At 36.7% G+C, this 25,291-nt stretch overlaps 1 protein-coding gene across 4 annotated transcripts in view; it reads right to left on the bottom strand.

Annotated features, from left to right (window-relative positions):
* LOC149197446 (translesion synthesis protein REV1-like) overlaps positions 1-25,291 on the bottom strand; it is a 336,508-nt gene that overhangs the window by 152,542 nt on the left and 158,675 nt on the right. For all 4 annotated transcript variants that reach the window (XM_089405836.1, XM_089405835.1, XM_089405837.1 and 1 more), the window contains exons 16-18: positions 18,291-18,359; positions 4,506-4,589; positions 3,821-4,308 (exon numbers count right to left, since the gene is read on the bottom strand). In XM_089405836.1, the coding sequence (XP_089261962.1) occupies positions 3,821-4,308; positions 4,506-4,589; positions 18,291-18,359 (641 nt within the window). The remainder of the gene's footprint in view (positions 1-3,820; positions 4,309-4,505; positions 4,590-18,290; positions 18,360-25,291) is intronic.

The following is a 25,291-nucleotide window of genomic DNA, read 5'->3' on the forward strand; positions in this document are numbered from 1 at the left end:
AGTGACTTTGGAAATAAATGACTAAGTGGGTCTTTATTAAAGTGGGGTGAATTAAAAAATAGAAAGTGAGATTTAAATGAGCATTTAATCTCAGCCATTGATCTAAATCTATTTCAGCCATTGGATTTAGGGATCACCCAAAAGTCATTTAGGGTTGGGTTAAGGGAGGAAAAGGAGAAAAAGATCATTCATTCTTTCATGAGAAGATTGGGAGAAGGAGAGCAAGAGAGCAAGGGAGATTTCTGGACAAGGAGGAGAAAGAGGCAGCAGTTTGGCACACACACCAAGGCAGCACTTCAGCAAATCCGAACAGCATAAAGAACAAGCAGAAAAAGGCAGTTTTTGTGAGCAAAATAGTGGAAAAATTAATTTTCAGCACGAATATCGAGGCGGCGATTTTCTGCACTTTTTCCGAGGGCTGTCCGTACAAGTCCGTACGGTCGTCCGTACAGTCCGTACAGTCTGTACGGTCCGTACATCCGTACGTCCGTACAGTCCGTACATCCGTACGGTCCGTACAGCTCTTACAGCTTTTTTTCAGATTGTCGTTTGGGCTGAAAACAGATAAGTTTTGCTTGCTAGAAATTTCTGTTTTTGCTGAAATTTATTTGCTGAAAATTTTCTCTGTAAAAAGGCATTTTCCAGAAATAAAGAAGAGCTCTCAAACTGGTTTTCCCCAAGAGTTGTAGGGGGTTTTTCCAGGGTCAAGTTGACCAAAAATCACTGAGTTTAAATGTGTTTTAATGGCTGTTTTAATTGCTGATTTTTTATATCTGCAATTTCCAGCACTCTGAAAAATTTCCAGAATTTGTGTTTTCAGCAATATTTATTTTTTCAGTCTGTTAAATGTATGGCTATGGGAATGGGCATTTAACTACATGGGAGAAATAAGGTGAAACTGAAAACCGGGGTGGGAAAACAGAAAATTTTTACATTTTTTATTTGTAAATCTTGCTGAAAGACAATTTCTCCTCAAGAAAAGATTGTTGGGTTTTCTCCAAAATTGGGTTTCCCGGGCTAAAACATTGTGTCTATTGTGCATGGTTATCTTTCTATTATCTTTATTGTTTCCGCTGCATTTACTAATTATATTTTTTTTGTATAACTAATATTTCTGGCATTAAAAATACTGGTTGAAAATCATTAGGAAGTAATTATTAGAGCACAAAATTGTATTCTACTGCACTTCCCATATAATCTCAACAACAAATGGCCAATGTCTTCTATAAGAACATCTATAAATTGGATGGTTTTCCGAAGGTCACTGTCAACGATAGGGATGCAAAAAATTAAGGGAAACTTTGGAGAGAATTTTGCAAAGAAACTGAAATATCCTTTAATATGAGCTCAACCTACCGTCTGCAAATAGATGGTCAAGCAGAAATTCTAAATAAATGCTTGGAAACTTACCTCTGTTGTTTTCTGACAGATAATTAAAATAATTGGTACCAAGGGTTACATTATGCCGAATGGTGATATAATTCTATGTATCACACATCAGCTAAAATGACTCATTTCAAGCCTTATATGATTATGAATCCCCAAAATGGAAGGAGTTTACGCTAATTGACACTAAAGTCCAAGCAGTAAGGAATCAACTAGATGAAGAGCAGAGAACATCAAAATATTAAAAGAAAATTTAGCAACAATTTGTAATAAAATGAAACAGCAAACAGACCAACATATCTCAAAAAGAGAGTTTCAAAAAGGCGATTGGGTGTATGTAAGACTCCAACCTTACAAACAGGGATCCCTTAAGCAACAAGGAAAGAACAAATTGGCTCCAAAAATCTATTGGTCTTTCCCAATCAACAAAAAAATTAGTGAAGTAGTTTATGGGTTGGAGTTACTACACAACTATCGCATCCATAGTGTCTTCCATGTGTCATGCCTCAAGAGGACGTTGGGACAAGACTAGCCTATTCAAACAAAAATTCTCAATTTCAACGACAAATGAAGAATTATTTTAGAATCAGAATGTATTCTTTCCACTAAACAAAAGGTATTACGGTCAAGAACCATCAAAGAAGATGTTATCAAATGGAAAAACCTTCTAGATGAAGATTCATTATGGGAAACAGAAAAATTTCACCAACAGTACCCCTCAATACCCTTGCTTTGAGGACAAAGCACTTTTTAAGGCGACGGCAACGTTATAAACATAAATAATAATAATAATAACAATAACAATAATAAATAATTATCAAAGTGTGCAAACCCTTCACTTGTGACTAGTGTTGGAATTTCGAAGCCTAACTGTTAGAAACCCTTCATTTACTTTTCTGATTTATTTCTGCCTACTTGCTCTGATTAATTAACAAGTTATTTACCATGTAAATACTTAAAATAAATACAAGTACATGCTCAACACATTACAAATCATCAACTGAAGGAAACAAAAGAAGCAGACAAGTGACACCGTTGTTTTTGGAACAACGTCCCCGGAAAAACCCAATGCGGAAAATAGGTGCAGCTATCTGAGGGTTTGTATTATTAAATAGTTTCAGAACACAATCTGGGTGCCAAAACCGGCTCACCCAACAAAGAATAATCTCGACAGTAGTACCTCTCCTTCGGAAACATATATTCCGGCTGAAACCCCGGATAAACACTCTGACAACTCCCAGTTCCAATCTACCCCACGAAAACCCCAACGTCAACCTCTAGGCATTGCGTCAACCCTTTCTAGCCCAGCGTTTGCCTCTAGGCACTGCGTCAGCCCTTTCTAGCCTAGCGTCTACCCAACGTCACCCTAGCTCGTCCTGCGTCAGCCTTTGGAGGCATTGCATCAGCCCTTAGAGCCTCTGCGTCACCCACGTTGGCTCTGTGAGACACTGCGCAGCTCCTTGTTGCCTCTGCGTGAGCTTTGGCTAGCTCTGCGTGAACCTCTTGCTGGCTCTGCGTCCCTCTCTCCCGGCTTCTGCACTGATCCTCCCGATACTATCTCTGCCTCTCTGCTTCTGTATTCACTGCCCCTCAACTGCAACTCTGATCACTCCTTCGATTTCCTCAGCAAGCCCAACCCCAGAAAATCAAATTCTTGATCAACTTGGTGTGTTCTCCAAGTGACCCTCAAGCCTCCTTTTATACTTTTCTCATTGACAAATCAACAGCCAAGATTAAGTCCCTAATCAACGGCTAAGATTAATTTTGGCTTGATCCATGACTTTTGGACCATTCTAACACAGTTTTATATGAATACACATTAATATTTTATATTCCCTAAGTTTAGACTTACGAACTCCATTAAAAATATTAAAAATTTTAATATCTCTCAAACTGTTTAGATTCTGCCCAAACCATTTCTGGGTATTGGAGATCTCATGTGTCTTAGCCTCTCCACCAAGTTTTGAAGCTAGAGCACATCCAATCCTACCCCAAATCAACAACTAGCCAATGCTATATAGTACACCGTCACGAGTGGCATTGTAATAATCTCATTCATTCATTCATTCATAGTAATTATTCAATTCAAGATACATGCAAATTGTAACTTTTATTATGAAAATATTTAATATAAGACCATCTATGCCACGCACAGAGTTGCATCTACTTCAGGTATTTACTGTTTACCAACACAATGAATATACATAGATTACCGACAAGCAATGAAAACACAAAGACCACTATAGGCATGTAAAGACATTTAAAATTTTCAAGAGTCGAATATTAGATTTTGCATGTATGTGCCCGCTTAATATAAAGTATTTGCCACAATAAAAGAAAACTAATACCTTAAATGAGCATTTGTCCAATAAAAGACATTAATAAATAAACTGTAGAAAAACAAACCATGCAAAACTGGAATGAAGTTACACACCTCTGATGATGCTGGTAAATCAACTGAACAGAACATGTTAGCAGCAGATTTTTGATGTTGTTCTTCCTCTTCTCTCTTTAAAATCGTGTGATGGTCGTCGCAATCAATATTTTTGCAGTCACTTCTAACAACTTTGCTGCTGCACCCTTCCAGTATGGGAAATTTTTCCTGTCTTTTACTGCATGTTCCCGCATTAAACTTTTCTATTGCATCGGTATTTGCAATATCATATCTGTCAGAGACTCGGTGCTTACCTAAAGAGTAATCAATGACCTCGATATTGTAGACATCACTGATTTCTGAAAGTATTTCACGAGGAAGACTTGCAAGAACTTCTGGGTCAAGTCGAGATATATGTGGCAGAAAAGGATTGCTTTCATGAATTTTCCCTTTACCCTTAAGTTTATCATAATAACATTCAGCACTTCTAAATTCCTTTCTCAGAGCATGAGTTTCTTCAACATTGTCTTGTCCAGTGGAGAATCCTTCTGTTTAACGTTGAATAAAACAGACCAAGAATGATAAAACATTAACGTACTTAAAATATATGACATATGATTTATCAAGGAAGTATTTCTCTCGAGGATATAGCATGCAATTCAACATGAATGTAAATACACCAAATAAGGAGCCATAGAAAATTTAATACTCTAACTATCGGTAATATATATATATCAGCCATTACCTTCATTTGACATCAGGACTGATTGCTTCAATGTCATCTTTGATGTCGACGCAAGCCATGACTTCAGGGCATTCTTCCCAGCACCTTCAACAAGAAAGCATAAGAAAGTTAGACTGACCATGTCATACAACTCATACCACAAATTTCACAGAGAGAAAGCAGCACAAAGCTTTTATATGCAGTCAACAATATCAATTAAGACAAGAAATTAAAAATTGCTGTTATGAACAATGTGCTTGCTAATGATAAAACGACCAATCCACATAGGAGAGGGGAAAGAACTCCATAGAGAATATATAACATACTAAGTTGCACGAAACGGGGAAACGCGGAAGCGAAACGAAACGGGGAAGCGAAACGAAACGCGACCTCCCCAAATTTTGGAAACGGGGAAACGCGAATATATATAATAATATATATATATATATATATATATATATATTAAAAATATTTAAAAATTATTATTATATATATGTGCAATCATAAAGCATGAATGATACATTTACTTACATAAACATTTAAACATTAAGATTAAATTTACATCACATTTACTACCTGGAAACCCTACCTGGAAACCCTAAAAAAAATTAAAAACAAATTAAAAAAAAAAATAAAATTAAAAAACAAGTGTTTTTTTGGGGGAAACGTGGCACGTACGGCCAAGTTTCCGTTTCGGGAAACGTGGCCGTACGGCCGGAAACGCGTTTCCAGGCCGTACGGTACGGGGAAACGAGTTTCATTTCGTTTCCCCTGGGGAAACGGACCCCCTGCCCACGTTTCCTGCAACTTAGATAACATATATGGTAGTGTTAATAATGTAAGTGATTCCTTTACAAGACCTCTCATGACATGCATATCATTCACTACTGACTGTTGGAAGAATTAATCGTTATTGATGTCAAAGGGATATCCAGCTGAAGAGGAGATTAGCATAGGCTTAAAGATCTCTTTAAGCCCTTTTCAATGAGTAATTACATGCCTCCTAACTCCTCTCCATTGAGGAGAAATGAACTTTTCAAGTAAAAAAACCAGATTTTGCCTCCCTTGTCAAGTCAGCCTACTTAAGAACAAGTTGGCACTCCATCCCAACAGACATGTCAGTTCAGTAGGTGATTGAATTAGTATAAATAAAGACCATACTCCTACCCAATTCTGCCAGATCAGCTCTGTGAAGAGAAGATAAGAAAAATCTCGGGTCTAGAAGAGAAGAACAGTGGTTCATACCTCATGAACCCCAAGGCAAATTAAGGAGGCAATTTCTGGTTCTGGTTCTTTGGTTTTGGGTTATGGTTATTGGAAATTTCTTGAGCAATTCTTGGAGAATTTTGTGTCTACCTCTGGTGCAGACTTCGACCTCACAGACAGCCTGATCTCTGACTCTGCTTGAGGACTAGACTCAGCCTTATAAAGACAGACCTCGGCCCTGTATAAATTAGGTTCAGACCTGTAAAAAGCACTGAAATTCGGCCTGTGGAAGGCCTGAAATTCGGCCTGTAACAGGCCCTGTGCAATTCAGCCAAGGCCAGAATTTCGGACCTCCATTGTGGCTTGTGGTATCTCGGCCTGAGGCAAGAGATTCAGTCTCCTAAGACAAAGGCAAGAAAGAGTTTTCAGACTTGTGTTTTGAACATTACTGGAGCAAACTTTGATCCCTTTTGAAGCAGACCTTGAATCACTTTTAAAAGCAGAATTTGCTCAGTTTTCTGATCAGACTTTGAACAGACTTGAAGAGCCTTGACGCAGGGTTGCTGAAGCAGACTTCAAGATATTCCTTAAGCAGACTTAAAGCAGATTGTTGGAATACTTGTTGAGGCATTCTTGAGGTCACCTTTGTAGCAGACTTGAAGACTTTCCTATAGCATATTTGAAGTCACTCTTTGAGCTGACTTAAAAGACATTTCTGTAGTAGCATCCTTGAAGACACCTAGAAGCAGTTTTGAAGGAATCGTAGAGGAAGTTTTTGAATGCGCTGTGGAGCAGACTTAAAAGCATCTTGAAGCAAGTTTTTGGATCAGAGCTTGAAGACCAATTGGAGCAACCTTTACAGTATCTTTGAAGCACTTTTTGGAGAAATCTCTTAGAGCCACATTGAAGCAGTATTTTGATAAAGTTCTTTAAGTCTTTGAAGCAGTTAAAGGTTGGAGCATTGCTGAAAAATTGTACAGGTTGCAGCCTGATTTTTGTAATAGAGGATTGGAGTCCTCGTTCAAGGGTGGAGTCTTGTGAGAAACCCGGCTGGAGCCTGGATTTATATTTGAGGATTGGGTTCCTCATTCAAGGTTGGAACCTTCAAGAAGCCAAAGATTTTGTTGTCCAGGTTGGAGCTTGAATTTTTGTAAAGGAGGATTGAAGTCCTCACTATCTTCATTTATAAAATTATCTTTTGTTCGATTTCTTGTGTTATGGTTTAACTCAAAGTTGCACTAAACAGATATGGGGTTTGAAACGGATACGGCAATTTCTCAAAAATCTGGATACAATACGGCAAGGAAACAGTGTGTGTGTGTGTGTGTGTGTGTATATTACCATTCATCTTTTAAAATCTGGATTGCATATCTAAAAATACATAATCATCACTATCAATTCAGCAAAAACATTGTTGATTTCGCCAATATATTTTTCCTCATTTCCCGATTATTACTAATTTTAACCTCTGTAGTATGAAGTGGATGAACCTCTTATAAAAATAGTAAATAAGCACATTTCCTTATGCTATAGACTAAGTCACTGTGTTTGGCGAACAAAATCCTTAAAATTCGAAGTTCGCCAAACTTGACAACCTGCCGAATTTATTCGATTAGATTCGCCAAACGTCAAGGCGAACACAAACCCAAACTTGAATTAAATATGAACTCGAACTCAAACGCGAACAAAATTACAAAAGTCACATTAAAATCGATGAAATTCATCTTGTGTTTGGGTAATTTTCGTCGGTTAATAATTAATTTTTATTTAAAAACTATAACTGTAAATCTACACCATAGGCTCCCAATCTTGTTCTACCTCTTCAACCTCACAGTTGCGGCTAGCTACAGTGTACAGCACATTCCAATTTCCCACGTGTCGACCGCTGCATCCTGACAGCCATAGTGACGGCAAATGCAAGTTGCAAAGATGATATAGGTGATGCTATATTCGTAGAGGAGCGTATACTGATTCGATAGAACCATTGCAGTCGACATCCATCTGATCTCAATGTGTTGTCACTGCTATATCCAACCAAATTCAAACCCAGACGCATGTCTCTTCCATAAATATTAGATAACAATGTCTTCTTCCATTTCTTGTGTAGATATGCAATGCTAAAGATTAGATTTTAGGTTTGGGAGGCATAATTTAATCCCAGAGTCTTTCTTACTTAGTGCTTACATTTGTGGTGCATGTTGCCATTGAATTTTCAATGAATGTATTAATATATACGTAAATTAGAGTTCTCGTTTTCAATTTATAGTTTATCCCAAAGAGTTCACGTTTTCAATTTATAGTTTATCCCAAATTTTTCTGCACGCTGCCATTGATGGAGGAGTTGCCTCTTATCATAATTGTGTCTTTGCTATCTATGAATTGTCTACGTTAACACTGAACAATATATAAATAAAGCTAAGCGTAGACAGATTTTTACACTTTTCTTTAGCGAGACAACCATGGATATGCTCTGCAGTTGTAATTAATGCTCTATGATTGTTCCAGAATCCACTCAAGAATGGTTTAATGGATCTGACATCTTTACTTTGGCCTATTTCAGTTTTTGAATGATTCATCGATATTGTTAATGATGCTAAGTAATAGATAAAATTATATTTTATTTAATCCTCTTAGTGATTTAGTGTTTTGTTTTGGCTCGTGGAAATTCAAAGTCACCAAACACAAGTGACTTAGAATATAGATAATAAAGTTATTGTATATTAAACATTAAAAAAAAAAAAAAACCTCTTTACATTAGAAGCTAATACCTTAAGGCTTAAATGTCCGCATGGGGTAGCTCAAGTGGCAATGGCCGTGGAAATGAAGTCTCACCGAACCGGAGATCTTGGGTTCGATTCTTGTGCTACCCTCCCTGGAAATGGGGTGAATAACGGACATGTAAAAACTCGAAAATGAGAAGGTCCCACCTAAGCTTACAAAAAAAAAAATACCTTAAGGCTTAAATTAATTAGGACAGTAAGTAAGCAGTAATTCAAATGATGCAAAACGCTTACTAATCAATGATAGATTACAAAGCCTTCCAATATAAAATTATAATGAAGGTAATAACAACATAAACATATAAATTAAAATTAAAAACCATAAAACATTAAATCATTAATTAATAAATTAAAGAAATAAAATTATTTTAAATTAAATTATTTCTTCTTTCCATTACGTAGCCCTAGAAGGCTAGATTACACTTTTACTCTAGCAAAATAAGGGATTTAAATAAATTATTAAAAAATATAATTTTTTATATTTAATATACTTTTACATATCCTAAATAACACCTACCAAATATATGATTATCGATTCTTTCTTTTGTTTTAATTTTTATCTGTGATGGTTATTATAGTAGCTTAGTTGTTTAGTTATTTTTTATATGACTGTTGGACATATGCCTGGGCCGCCTCCAACTCCAAGCAGCGACAGGTCACGGGTGGCCTCCAACAGCGTTTCCTCCAACTCCAAGTCTCCATGCAACAGGAAGGGTCTATGGTCTCCAACAAAAAAGGCATGAATCGAATGGAATTTAGGGTTACATAGGTTAGAGGGGGTCCGGCCTTCAAAGCAAACCTTTCTTGATTTCTCCAGTGAAAAAATAGGCACTCTGTTCTCGACATTTTGCATTTTTTTTGGTGGATCCATTTCAAAAAAAATGACATCCTTCAATAACGTTTCCAAAATTGGATCTGGGGTTTCGAAAATGTTGATACAGCTCAGATACGTTTTGTTTTCGTTTCAAGGCAAATCGTGCATAGATCGTACGGTTTCTATTTAGGACAAGGGGAACAACATTTCAGGCAAATTATCTAGCCATTTCCAATAACTTAGCTTTAACTTGTGATAAAAATCTTAACTGGCATAATATAACAATTGAAAGAAACATTGATACACACCCCTCCCAGTGTTTCCAAGAGTCACGAGAGTCAAAGGTTAAAAAATTTGGTAATTAATTATCTTTATTATTTGTTGTTGTTATTGTTGTTGTTGTTGTTATTATCTGTTTTACATATATCGCCAGTATCCCAGTATATCATAGAATTCTCACCAAGCAGATATTATCGACACAAAATATCATGATGTTTCATTCTAATGAAACAATCACAATTATTTTTAAGTATATCTCATAAGTCAAAGGAAAATAATTCCCTCTCAACACCAATAACGCTTCATAACCTAGTAATTACTGCTAATATTAAATTCTTAAAAGCAAAAGTTCATATTCTCTTTTATCTTTCCTTTTACTTGAATTTTTAGCTTTACGAGTGATTATTTCAAGAAGTTTCAAAGTGGTTCCCATTATCCACCATTCTCCAAGTTGATTGCATTGTCCAGGCAAAGGCCATCGACCTAGGAATCTGTCAACGAACTAAAATGACATTGATTTCATAAAAAGAGATTCTCTAGAGTGTTAGAGTCAATATTTGCATACTGCCATCAGTGATCAAAACTCCTCTTTTATATCATATTAGTGTCTCATGTTGAAATTTTTATCATTCCACCTAGGTCATCATGTAAAAATTTACTCACTGATGGTAGCCCAAATTGAAACTCCATCCCCTCTCAAAAATTTATATTTGTTGGCCCACCTTCATGTGTCTTGCTGAACATACATTGACTATAAAATCTCATTTCATCGTGTTTTGTGTCAGTCAAGTCCACCTGGAGTTCAGTGATTCAAGGTCCCATTAGGTCACTAGGTTTCATTTTCCAAGGTCCAATAAAACACCATTTCACTACATAAGGCCAACAAAGTATGAGAGATAAGCAAATAATATCCCCTTTTTAGTTAAATAAGGGTTTACAAGCATGTAACCATGGTTGCTAAAATTCCAATTTTGATTTTAAGCAAGAAATTCATTCCAGTTTGTAATTTTTATTTCAAAAGAGAGATGTAATAATTTTTATTTATTTATGTAATTTTATGTTTATCATATGTAATAAGTCACTATTTTTAGTTGTTTACTCAAACTCCATTGCCAATATCATCCAAACAAAAGTCAAAAGTGAACATTGCCAAACCTTTAGCATCATCCACCTGCAAAGAAAAAAGTCAAAAAGAAAATTATCAAAGAGGTTAAAAAAGGGGTCAAATGAAACATTAGAAAGTGGGTTTGAAAAGCAAAAGATCAAATTCACTCACCTATAAAGGACTTCTTGGCTTAAAACTTAGCTTCATTTGCCTCCTATCACTCATTAAGCAAACCCCAAGAGAGCCCTTTCACAGTTCTAGGTGAAATCAACAAAAATAGGGCAGGCATTGAGCGTTTCCCTCTGGTTTTGCGCGTTCTCTTCTGGCGTTGCGCGTTTCCTTAAGGCGTTGCGCAATCTACATTGACACTACGCATTTGTCCAGCAATGCTCTAGTCACCTCCTCAGCTCCTCCAAAACACTTTCAACCTCAATACAAGTAGCAACTAAGGGATGTGCATTTCCCCCTCCTCAAGTCTATTCCTAAGTGTTTGAAAGGTTTCATTGAAAAATTGGTTTAATTGTTATATCTAAACCCTAGATCTTCCCCAAAAACTACCTTCCACTCTCATTCCCTTTTGCACAATACCCTCCACCTTCCTTCCCTTTCCCTAAATCTTTTTATCCCAGATATCCTCTAACCCTTTGTCCCAAAACCCTAAGTCCTAGGTTATACAACTACCGAGGCTCCCAAACCCCTATATTGCAAACAAATTTCCCCCATCCCCAAACTATCATACTACTACCCTTTATCCCTCTCCACTACAAATATCCCTTCATCCATCATCTTCATATTTTCCCTTCCCCATTTACTATTCCCTAAAAACTGCATTCCCCCTACCTTACACCTCCCTAGGGTTTGATACTAAAGACCATGGCAAAGGAGGAATACAGACCACATAGTGAGGAAGAGGAAACAGACAGAGAAGAAGGCAGGGAACAGAAGAGGCCACACAAACGAGGCCAGATACACAAGTTTGAGCCCACAGATCTCAGGGAACTCTTAGCACCCCTATGACTGTGACATCCTTCAAATGGCTAGGCTGTTAAGATTTCTGTGAGCAAGTGCAAGCAATCCAACATCATCCGAAGTTGACTAGGCTCTTCATTTCTAAACTCCAAGACAACCAAGTCACTCTTGTAGGTATAACTTTCACTTTATCTACTACCAATATATCAGCTGCCACCAGGATTCCAAATGTTGGGGAAAAATGGTTTAAACAAGGTGATTTGGAGAGGCATTATTATGAGCCTTACATGAAACCAAGGTACCGAAATGAAAGAAGGGGCTATTTTCCTTTTTCACACCTCCTTGACAAATATGCCCCAATGATGAAGATTATTATGAAATATTTTTCATGTGAAGGTAGATTCTCCAGGGTCTATTCTTATCATATCCGGCTCTTAATGCATTTCACTAGGGTAAAAATGCTCAATATACCCTACTATCTTTTCCGGAGTGTTGAGAAGATGGCCTACATTGCCCAAAAGAGGGAGTACAAAGATCAAATGAAGAGCTTATTTCATCATTCCCTCATTAAAATCATAGTCCTTTACCATCTCAAGGAACTCAACATTGCATGGAGTACCTTCATAGCTAATCCCATATTCACTCATGCATCTACTCAAAATATTCAAAGCATCCCTTCATCATCTCATCCATCCACCTCCATTCCTCCATCTCAGCCCATACATCATTCATCCTCATCTGATGAGTCAGCCTCACCATCACCTCCATCATCACCATTTCATGAGCCTATTCAGTCACCTAGCAAAGATGAAGGCAGAGAGCAAGAGCACATTGAACATGGTGAGGTCAGCAAGCCTAAAAGGGTTGGTTTGGGTACTTTGGCACATACCTATCAGAGAGGGCATAGGCAAGTGTTTGCCCCACAGATTGTGGGAGGGGCCTTGCCTTTTTCAGCAAGGAAAAGGTGACAGAGGCAGAGATCCAGCAAGAGGAGGACCTCCATGAGACAGAGCAAGATTTTCACTTAGTTGACCTAAGTGAAAATGATGACAGTGAAAGCACAACCATTGTCATCAAAGAGAAGAATGCACTCATAGGAGAGCTCCAAGTCAATTTGTAAAGGGAAAAATACATCATTTCATACTATGAGCAAGAAAACAAGTAGTTTGAGACCAAACATGAGCTCATGGAGATTCAGCTCATCAAGGCAAAGAGGGAGGTTGAAAAGGCTAAGGCCTTACTTGATGAAGCATATGGAGAATATAGTGACCAGCTGGAGGAACAGGTGCCAAGAAAAAGGCCAAGGACTAGAGGCCTAAAGAGAGCTTTGGAGCTAGAAAAACAAAAGGAGGTTGAACTAGCTAATGAGCTCACCCTAAATGAGCAATTTGCCAAAATGGTAAATGAGAACCGGGAGAATTGGCTTGAGAGGGTGAACACCCATCTTGAAAGCCTCTTAGACAAGGCCAAAAGAGACACTGACATTCAGAGAAAGATGGCAAAGTATTATTTCCGAAGACACCAAATAGCAAGGGCAAAGCTCAAAGCTGCTAGGGCAAGAATTGAAGCCCTAACTCACCATGAGGAGAAGAAGAAGCTTGATATACTTGCATAGGCTTCACTCCATGCCTAGCCACCTCAGACATCAGCTTCTTGAACAATTTTGAAGACCCTTGACTCAATTTTTGTCATCTTGCTTTTCTTGTCTTTTAAGGCAATTTTTATATCAGCAGTTTGGTCAAACGCGTAGCGCCTACTTTCTGGAGGAATGGCCACCACCATTGGATTCAAAACGCGCAAGACATTAAGGAAAACCATGTTTCCAACCTTGGAAAGCAAAACTGGTGAGTGAAAAGGGCAAAAAACCACCTAAAAATCATGTTTTTGCCACATTTCTGGACCAGGCGCTACGCGTTTGAGTAGTCTTCGGAGAAAGGAATTTTGGAGGGGCAAATCAAGCCCATTTTGAAAACCAAGGGCAGCTTTGGAAACTAGATAGGATAAGCTTTCCAATGAGCTATCCTAGGCTAGATTTGGACATCAGGAAGGCAAGTAACAGTCAACTTGAAGATGGCACTGCGCGTTTGACAGTCAGCCCATATTTTCACTGTTGCTCTCTAATTTCATTTTTACCTATGGGAAATTAGTGCTTTACAGATGTAATTGATAAGGATGATGTAATTATTATGTTTTTACTGTTACCCAGGGTAAATACATTAGGTAAATGGCCTACATGACTTGTAATGAATCAGATTGCTTAAGTTAGGGATGACTCACTTTGGCCACCCTACACTCTAGCTATCAATTCAGTGTTTGTGGCAACTGCTCCTCCTCTCATGGATTCAACCCCTGAGGCTAGGATGAGTTGGTTTGAGCCCTATATTATATAATTTCTCAGTCATTCTACAAGTTGGACTCCAATGGATGTTGTAATAGTGTTTCAGACTTTGGCATGGAATATATTGGATGAGTTGCAGCTATTTTGGTGGGATTCCTGTGGCATGCTATTTTGATGTTGTTTCTTCTTTAGTTACATGTGTGTGAATGTTTTGTACCTTTCATGATCCATTTCATTCTAAATATGTTTGATTTTCAAGGTGTTATAAGCATAATACATCTTCTAAGCTCTGTTTTGGGAAAATCATCATAATTTGTTTAATTTCTTCAGTTTAAAAGGAATTGGAACTGATTTCAGGCCAGTAAGAGTGGTATGAGACACTCTCTTTCGATTGGAATTGACTTCGGATCAGCAAGAGTGGTATGAGACACTCTCTTTTGATTCAGACTAACTTCAGGTCAGTAGAAAATGGTATGATACATTCTCGATCACTTCTTCTTCTTCATAGTTCAGCAGAGCAAAGCAGTGTAGAGTGGTGCATAGATCGCAGAGATAGTACAGATTGAAAAATAAATTAGGAGGTGGAGTTCTCCTTAGTTGAGAGGGAGTGTTAAAATTGGCAACTAGGGCCAAACTCCACATGGGTCATCTTATTTATGACAATTGATATTTTTATTAGATTCCTCTCTCGGAGAGGTGTAGGATTGATCTAAAGATCATCCAATTCTGACATGCATAAATGAAGTTACGAATTTATTTTGATTATGGACAAATTGTCAAGGTCGGCCAGCAAACTCATGTAGGGTCAGAAGCCCAATAGTCACGTCTATTCATCCTCAATGTTAGCCTATAAATACATGATGCCTCATCCTCATTTGGACACACTTCACTTCTCACACATCTCTCTCTCCTCATCTGATTGGGTATGGATTTCTGGGCAGCTTCTCTCTCCACACGTGTGTAGGAAAAGACAGCCATTTTCTGTTTTGTACGTTGACCAGCGTTGACTGAAATTCAGAAAGGGTTTGACCAGTGTTGACTTGTTTGACTGCATTTTTGTTGGGGAAAATTCGGTTTGGGTAGGCCGCATTTCTAGGCACAGAAATTGAGGCAATCTGTATTGTTTGACCAGCATTGACTGTGGTTAGGGCTGACCGCAGGTTGACTGTTCGACCAGAATTTGACTGGGCATAATTCAACTATTTTGAGGGATGTTTCATTTTGCTTCTTGGAGGCCAAAGTTAACTGAAGTTGACTGAATGTTTGAGGGTTAAATCTGCCCTGTTGACCAGCGTTGACTTTTCTAGTTAAATCTCTTTTGCTGCTGTCATAAATTATCAGAATTTGTAAATTGTAATATCTCTCTTTGTTGAACTATTGAAGAGTAAAGAAGATTTGATCAAGGGTTTCCCCACATTGGGGTTTGTCCCTGGCAGGTGCCACATCTTGTCTTGGCTTCTCTTCTACTGTTTATGTTTATGTTCTATCAACATTTTACTTACATGTTTATGTGATAGCTAAACTCAATTGGGCTCATAGAGAAATTGAAGTAAAATTGCTCTAAAGCATAGAACACACCATTGTTGCCTAAAATTTACACCTTTTGTATGTGGCCATGTTATGCTTTTAACCTTTATTAAGCTACATCAACCTCTGGAGCATCATTCCAGGCCTGACCCAGACATGTCGACAAGGGGAGGGGGTACCAGAGCCCCTTGTGGACCTAGAGAGGGAAGATCATGAAATACTACATGTAATGTGCAGAGGGGAATGAAAAAAGTGGAACGGGAAAATGGGACGACACTACCAAAATCGGGGTTCTCAAGTATTACCCATCCTAAAGCTATAAGCCTGTAGGGGTGATCCCATGCAACTAGGGTTGAGGATTAAACCCCCTCCCCAAGTAAAGATAAGGGAACAAGACTACAGTTAAAACCCTTCCTTCTTCCAAGTCACCCAATAGTCCATACCCAAGAGTGCCCTAGAAAAAAAATAATATTAACAACCTGTTGCACAATGAAAGACATAACTTTAGGATTGGTTGACCCACCTCCAAACATATGATCTGGACAGATGGGAAACGGGACATATGACTGGCTCAGGAAGCGAAGACATCTAGCACATCGGCTACACTAGTGGCTATCAAGGGCTGCTAGATGAAGACAAATCTAGGAGAAAAAAGTGAGTAACACGCACTAGAGAAAAATCAACCCTTGGATAATTCGACCTTCCTCCAAATGTTGGTCCGCCTCTTTACTAATTTGGCCTCTCTCTCCTAGAGACAATCTCCCTAAAATTTTCTCAAGAATTCCCTTGCTGCAATCCTTTTCTCTTCTCTTCAATCATGGAGTCTCTCACTCCTTGAAAAAATGCTCTCAATAATAACAATGCAATGTGTCTTCATCCTCTCCCATAGGTTCTCTCTGTGACTTCTCCAAGGACCAATCCCTTATCTCCAATGTGATTGACGAGTAGGATTAAATCCTAACTTTGTTTGATTAACAATGGAGATTAGATCTAAGTCACTTAAATAATTAATTATTTAACCTTAGAAAAACATTAGCCCACAGTCAATATTAATTAAATAATTAATCAATGTACTTTTTCCTAAGTTAAAACCTAGGATGGAGATCATATTGGTTGCTCATCTCAAGCAACCACCTAAAGAGGACTTATTCCCCTACATCCTAGACACAAGCCTATGCAGAAGACCTTCCAAAGCGACAAATTCAACAATTGGACATTCTAACATTTACTTTAGCCAAGGACCTTGATATTTGTGCCATATATACAATCAAAAATATAATGTAATACAATAAAATGAGAAATAAGATATAGATAATATCGAGATATGACATTTAAGTTTATGTTATATTTCAAGTGATAAGGTGGACCACTACTACGCATCATGATATAATTCTGCCTCATTGTCCATCTCTTATCTCTTTATATATTCTCCATAATTTACTTTTAACACTATTGCTGTTAGGTGAACCTCTTGCACCTCCAACATAGCCCACTAACCACAATGATAAAGATCCTCCGCCCTTTGCCACTAAATCTGTGCCAGTGCCTAAATATTTATGTATATCAAAATTGCTGTTCGCATGCCCTTTGGACTATTTATTTCAAGCTTTAATTTTTGCAAGATGTAATATTCTGTGAGCCACATGCCAACTACATGAATCAGGTAATTATCCGCAGTTAATGACCTCTTGCAGTTTTAGTTGTTCAAGCCTTCAAGGGGGATTTTGTTTACAATCCCTTTTAATGACCCTATCATTGTAACTGCCCAGAACCCATTTTTCTGTTTTCTTATTATGTTCCTTGTCCACAAAATGTTGCATTTTATAAAAGTTAGAAGATATATATATCTATATATAAAGTAAAATATAAGATCCAGCCAACAATATGATAACATGAACAATTATACAATACTGTCCTTGAAAATGTTTTCATATCACTAAATTAAACACCCTTCAGCTTGCAAAATTATAAATCAGTGAAAATAAATACTGGTAATGGCCACCAGGATCCAAGATCTGGTATCAATTCCCCTCTCAACACTATTTACTTAGAAGGCAATATGTAGCTGTCTAAATGTGCTACTAGATAAGACAACATAACATAATTATTTAATGTCCAACAAACGACCAAAGGCAGGTAATAATTTTACAAACCATTGATATCAATCTGTAAGTGTGCCCTAGCCTGCTCTGAAAGCATAAAGCAGGAAGAAACAAGATACACAGCATTTATTAGTAGGTACACACCATAGGGAAGTGGACAATTGGACAATAATAGAAAATATACTGATAAACTTTGTTCACTTACAAAAGTTTTGCATGCCTTAGCTAGACAAGTACAGTGATAACCTCCACATGTTTTGAACTACTATAACTTTCCAACATTTCAGTTACACAATGTATATATCTTGCTGGGATAATTAGTTAGGGTCTGTCACGTTCACTTAGGAGCCAAAACGTATCAGTCAAAGAACATAACTATTTAGTTAAAAGGAATGATGTGAAGAAATGTAAATCTAATGATAATCCACTCTAACAAGGATCATATCATCATTCATAGCATGTTCTTATCAATCACTTATTTCTCTTCGTGCACTTTCTCCTGAGCAGACCACTCCACTGCACAAACTAAATTTAATATGTATGATACATAGAAGACTTGACGCCAGATTCAAGATAAGCTTCAAGACGTCCAGAGAGCATCAATTCACAAAAAAATAGGGAAATAGTGATAACACTGAATAAAGAAAAATGCATATAAATCACTGGAGCTCCAGTTCTTTGATTACCTTGATTATGTAATTCCGCAGCTTGTAGTCTTGAGACCTGTAGACCAATACCCCTTACCTCTCGGACATCTGTCACAAATGAATATCTACACTGCTCAAACAATAGAATGCACAATGGAACTACAATATTCATTTCATGTGCCATTTATAATTAGGTCAAAAGAGAATAATATACAGTGGATAGAATAAAATTACTACGAAAAGATATTGCATTCCATTCATAAAAAAACCTATCCATCTAATAAAGCAAGAAGGACTAAATAACATTACATCTAGATAACAACCTAAAAATTTCGATCAGTAGGGGATATATGTCTACATGCGGAAGTATTTGGTTATATGTAAAGTTATTTGCCTACAGTAAAGCAATGGACCAAATGTGCCACTGGGCAGTGCCTATAATCATAATTACCATTAGTTAACAACATCTCAGTCTAATCATTATTACCAACAATAAGGCTCAAGGATCCATAATTAGATGATAATATTTTTTTCCTTCGTCTTTTTTCATTTATTTCTTATATTAACAAAGAAACATATGAAAAGAGAAAAATCTATACAGCTTTCTAAGCGCTAGAAGCACTGAGACAAGAAATCAGTAAGCAAATAATTCCACATTCTTTGTATCTTTAATGAGAAGAAAACCTTTGGCTAGTAACTAAGAATGTACCTGTTCACTCCACATACTCAAGAAAGAGGAAATATGGCAATCATAATTATCAAAAGTGCACTTACTCTCATTCTTGAAACTGCATGTAAAGCAGACATAGCACCAGTTGTCCAGAATCCCCTAACAGGGAACCTCTCCAATGAATGATGTAAGCACTGTCATAGCCACCCAATCATCCGGTGTTGTATGTTCCTGCCTACATGAGATCCCTCGCTCATGTCATTCAGATACACATATTCTCCTTGCTTTCAATGGCAGAGCCTTCAGATGCCCCAGCCATCTTATAACAACTTTCTCCAGCCTCATGCCTCAGTTGACAAATGCATTATGCTTTCTTTACTCATGGTCATGTTTTCATTTGCATGCATTTGATACTTAGGTGTGGCACTATAACCTCTATGCTCTTCATGAATGTGGTAACGTAAAGGTGTGATTTAAATGTTTGTATGTTACAAACCTGGTGAGTAGATATTATTATTACACACCAAAATTGTGCTAAGCGCTCTACTTAATTGATGTAATGATACATATAAATACAAGAACCATTGTCTAAAGAGAGACAAACTATCTTGGACACATGATTACTCAGTTGAGAGAGTATCTCAACCACACACTAATCTAGGAAGCTAACCAGGTGGAGAATTTATCTCAAACCAACTAGATCTAGCCACCTCCTAGAAACAAGGAATAGACTCGCCTAAGACAAGTAGGAGTTACATACTCCAACAATAATAACACTTCATAAACACCTGCTTTTGCTTTTTGCTTCAAAGTACAATGGATGATAATATCCTAATAAGTGTCATCAAAAACTTGGTTAAATTGTAGCAATAGCAACCTAGTTAATTAAGCGTACCTCATTGCCTAGTCATACTAAACAAATTCCAACTTCCTTTTCTAAGTTCTATTCTGTTCATAAAATAAGAGATTTCCCTACTCATGTATGACTCATAAAATGTCATCCAGCAAGGTCTAATTGAAAGGAAATGAAAAATGATGTAAGCTTAAATCAAGGAAAAGCCAAAAAAATTAGAGGTAAAGAGCAAGAAAAAATAAAAAAAAATAACAAAGTTAGAAATATGCCACCTCATTAAAAAGGATTGCACCACTATGTCCATTTTTTGTTTATATATATCTAAAGAAAAGGCACTTGATAAACCAAATCAAAGGAAAAATAAATATAACATGGTGGATGTAACTCTAAGCCAAGCTCCAGCTTAAACGCTCACATAGTATATATATACTATGTGAGCCTTTAAGAGGGAGATTGGCTTATATATATATATATATATATATATATCATCGCATACCACTTTGATGGTCATTACATGAAACTTCCCATTTTCAAAAATTATCCATCATTTTTCACCTATCTCTAACTTGGGGATATTGGAAATATATTTTGTCCTAGGAATTGTCAAAGACGTAAATGTGGTAAAAGGTGTCCTCTCATGGTAGTGTTACCCACCGCCTATGAGTGACACCCATAGGAGAACTTTTTCTCCTAGATGGTCCTCCGAGACAGTGTGCAGTGCCTTGTAGCCACCAAATAGCTCGATGTGCCATCATCTCCGCTACCTAAGCCAACCACAATACTCTCTCACCCATCAATTATGATCATATGTTTGAAGGTGGGCCTTCCAACCCCAAAGGTATGGCTTTCATTATGTAGTCGGGTATTTTTGCTTACTTATCATGGACACTTTTCGGCATGGATTAGTGGGGGGTGTTGTCGCACAGATTGTCACGACAACACTCAGACCAGGGGTTGTCACCCTAATCCCCGATCTCTCCGTTTAAGCCTATCTCCCGCGGCTAAGGGGGGTAGACCCTATGGGATAAATGAATGACCAACTGGGGACCAGTTGGGTTGGGAGACACGAGGGAAAACAAGCACTTATTTGATTTTATTAAGTTAATAGACCAGTGCCTTATGGAGTTAATGATTAAATGATTATTTACTAAATGTTGCAGAAATATAAACCATGTAGAGCAATCATTTATCATCAAATAACCCGAGCGATGCAAGATATCCAGTAAATTCACAATGCTTTAACGGTGATCCAGCAATTAAACTTAAAGAAAAATTAAATGCTTTAAATGATCATAAAATTTAAATGTTGATCAGTTACCACTCTCACATAGCTAACTTTAACTAAACATTTAAGTGCATTTAGCTATAGAGAAATGGAACATAAACACTGCAAAAATCGCCAAAAATGAAATTTTCAATTTTTTATTAAGCTTTTTCAAAAAAAAAATAAATTTTTTTTTAAAACTAAAAATGCAATAAAACTAAATTAAATCTAATATCTAATCTAAAATTTTAAAAGGAACCTTTTGATTTTTTATATTTTTTTTATTTTTTTTTCTAAATGAAACAAAAAATGAACAAAGAAAAATATCTAACTCTAAAAAAAACTAAGTCCTAAACTAAATAAAACTTAAAAAATTCAAAAGTCAAACTGAAAAAAAGAACAAATCAAAAATCTTTTTATTTTTTCAAACATTTATGATTTTTATTTTTTTATATTTTTTTTAGTTTTTATGATTTTTTATTAAAAAAAAAAAAATCAAAACTAAATGTAAACGTAACTATACAAAACTCTAAAACAAAACTAATGATTAAAACTTTTATAATTTTTTGGGACTTTCTATAAAAAAAAATTATGATTTTTTTTTTTGAATATATTTATTTATTTTGTTATTTTTAAAGTCAAAATTTGAACAAAACTAAACCAATCTAAAACTAAAATTTAAAATCTAAATAAAAAAACCTAAAATCTAATCTAAACCTTAACTATACGAAATCTAAACTAAATAAAACGCAAAAAATATAACAAAAAATGAAAATCGATTTTTATGGTTTATTAATTTTTTATTATTATTATTATTATTTTTTATGAAATTGTAAAGTTCTGAAATTAAAATCAAAATAAAATAAAACTAAAATCTAACTAAAAAATTAAAATCTAATCTGAACAAAGAAAGTACGCTAAATTAAAATCTCAGATACGTTCTAATCTATACTAACTTTTACCCACGCATAAAAAAATGGTGATCGTATTGTGTGTGTGTACAGGAGGAACGCAGGTCTTCGACAGCAGCAAAATGGAGCTCTGGCATTCGAAGGTGAGCAGCACGTGAAAGAGAAATGCACGCAGGGAGCTGTGGCAATGTTTTGTGGCAGAAGTATGGAGCAACCAGCGTGCAGGCAGAGAGAGACGGTTACAAATTTCTGGCAGCGTGGATTTGCTGAGGGTTATGCAGGCGGAAAGGAGATGGCAGCTTAGAGATGGGGCTGCGGGTGAACTGAGGGTTTCAGTTTTTTGATTTTATTTTTATGTTTTTTGCAGGCTGGACGTGGAGGAGGCTGCTGCGGTGAGAGGAGAAGAGACAACGATGAAGCTGCATGAAGGAGGAGGAACGAGCAGCAGATGGAGCCATGGGAGCAGAGGACGCAGGGGATGAGTAGATAATGGGTTTCGTATGCAAGGAATGAGGAGGCAGCGCAGAGAAATGAAAACAACGTGCAGCTGCGTGAGGGTGAGGGTTTGGACAGTGAAAACCCTCTAAAAAATTTCGAAATTTCTCCGAAAATTTGAGACTCCAAGCAGCAGCAGAAAAAGGGACCAAAAAACCCTCCAAATTCTCCAAATTAAATTGTCTCAGATTTATTTATGAAATCCTTGCAGACTTTTCTCCAGATAAAAAATTTAAAACCCTGGATTGCAAAAAAGATGCACCTGCAAAGGCTATTTTCTGGGGCCAGATCTGGCTTCACACACAAAAAATTTCTTCTCAGACCTGCAACCTGCAAATGGAAAACAAAAACCCAGAAAATATATGCAAGGATTAAAAATAAAACCCTACAAACCAGCTACGAATTTACAGTATTTACAGATCTAAGGCTCTTTAGCAGCCAGATTTGTCAATAATCCACAGTTATATTTTCAGAATTTCAAACTTAATGTGAGGTGCTTCAGAAAACCCTGCATGCATTCATAAAAAAAAAATTCAAATGATAAGCCCAGGATCAAGAACTGGCTGGGCTCTTTCAGAAAACACAATCCGGGAGTTGGTTGGTTCAGCCGAGAACTTCCCCTAACACCCAGTAATCTAAAAAAAAAAGGATTTCCTGCACAGCTTAAAATCAACCATTAACATAGAGGGAGAAAACAATAGTGAAATCCAGATCAAATGGAGATACCTGCCACTATATTTCAGAATCTACACTATCATTCAAACCCCAGAGATCAGACAAGATACCTGTGCCTAAATCAATCTTCATCAAGCTATTAACAATGGCTGAAAATAAAATTATGCAGAAAAATAAATCATCTTACAGCATTTCCAGAAGAGTAACACCAGCAAGATTTTCAACCCCAAAGTCTTTCTTTATTGCACAAAAAATGACTACAAGAGAGCTTTCTTTAGCACCAGACTCTCAGATCAAATCTGATCTCAAATGACCCCTAGCACCCTATTTAAAGGAAAATTTCCAAACGGCTAGTTCAAGTGATCCATGTAAAAATGATCTCGATCGTCGATGAGGATCAAGATTTCTTTTAATCTCATCCGTCGAATTTTTAAATGCATTTTAATATATTAAGAAATTAAAATACTGCATTTATTTATTCAAAAATTTGACTTATTATTATTTTTTTATTTTTTTTTATTTTTTTAATTATTTTTTAAATTTTTAAATTTTATTATTATTTTTATCTATTTTTAATTAATTATTTTTTTTAATTTTTTAATTTTTATTTTTGGATCCTCGAACTTAGCCTTTGGAAAAATCACCTAGGACCTACGACTTAAGACTTATGAGGGGATTCAAACATTTTCTAACCCTCAAGACACTTTACATCATGACTTTTACAATTTTACATCTAAAAAGGGAAAACCCATTTGACATAGACCCTCATAGACCACCCAGCGCTGCGACCAAATATAATCTAGCAGATCAACACACTAGGATTCCTCTAAGATTCTAATGACAAAATTCATTCCGGCTTTGGGGTTAGGCTGAAGGAAAACTCTGCCGATCATGGATCGCTGAGACAAAAAACCTTCCGAAACGTAGATTATCACTAGAAAATTAGGTCCACCTAGGCAATTTACATACATGACTCAACTCTGCTAAGATTATTTACAATTCACACATGCAGATTGGGTTTACAACATAAATTGATCAAGTCGACGATGATTGTCGAATGGCACGGACATGTCAATCAAGCGCTATCCCTTTTGCGAAGAAAAGGGGTGTACTTCTATGGGAAGTTGACACATAGTGGTCAACATCTGGCTCCACTTGGGGACACGTTGCTGCACTGTAGGAATGTGAGAATCCAGAATCTGCATCCATGCAACACACAACAAAATATAAGTAGTGTCCATCCAAAAAATCATCATATAACATTAAGCACATGAAAGATATAAGCTCTTCATTTATTAACTATCTAGAAAAGTAAATCTAATCCTAAAACAGAAATGAAAATGCTAAAAAAACAAGGAGTAAGGTTAGAAATACAGAGGATGCCCCATGGCATCAGATGTGTTCAATATAGTGTATACTGAGCATTTGCCTGCTTTCAGGCAAATCTGTTGGCTGCTTGTCGGATGTGCCATGTCCAATTCTGCATATGGTAGGACTCTTTCCTATCCGAAAATCAAGCTGCTCGTGGCCGTCTGATGCATCAAATCTTCTTCTCATTTTCTTCCTCTTGCGCTTTTTCTTCCTGGCAGGTTGTATCACTGATGACGTGGAACTTTCTGCTTCAAAGCTCTCAGATGAAGTATGTAAGATATGCGTGACATGACTTTCTTCATTCTGCATCTGTCTTGTCAAGGAGGATGGACCAATCTCACAGGTGCCACGAGTTATAACTTGATCTTCAATCACTGGTGGATTAACTGTGTGAGCATCAACCTGATTATTAATTTCCCTTTTATCCAGGTCACCTTCAATTATCCACTTTTCAGTGGAACAAAAGACCTCATAATAAGATGGAGCTTGTTGCAACAGATAAGGAGGCTCCTGATCTATTGACGTTCCCTGGTTTCCTTTATCCTCTGACCATTGTTGAAATTTCTGAACCTGTATTTTAATGGAATCTATCTGACTAGAGTGTTCAACCTTTATAGCACTGATTTCCCTGGCATGATCTTCTTCCATGGTCAATAACTTTTTCTAAGACATCTGATTAGCTTCCATATCTTTTATTACTTTATCGTCTTTTTCCTTTATGGTCATCAAGCAATGTTGCATAGAGTTTATCTCTTCCTTATGATTTGCTTGCATGGTAGCTAACTGATTATTATGATCGAA

The sequence above is a fragment of the Pinus tabuliformis genome, chromosome 2_2 (assembly GCF_031772625.1).
Source record: "Pinus tabuliformis cultivar Carrire ecotype Pingquan chromosome 2_2, CPIR1, whole genome shotgun sequence".
In the NCBI taxonomy this organism is placed as follows: Eukaryota; Viridiplantae; Streptophyta; class Pinopsida; order Pinales; family Pinaceae; genus Pinus; species Pinus tabuliformis.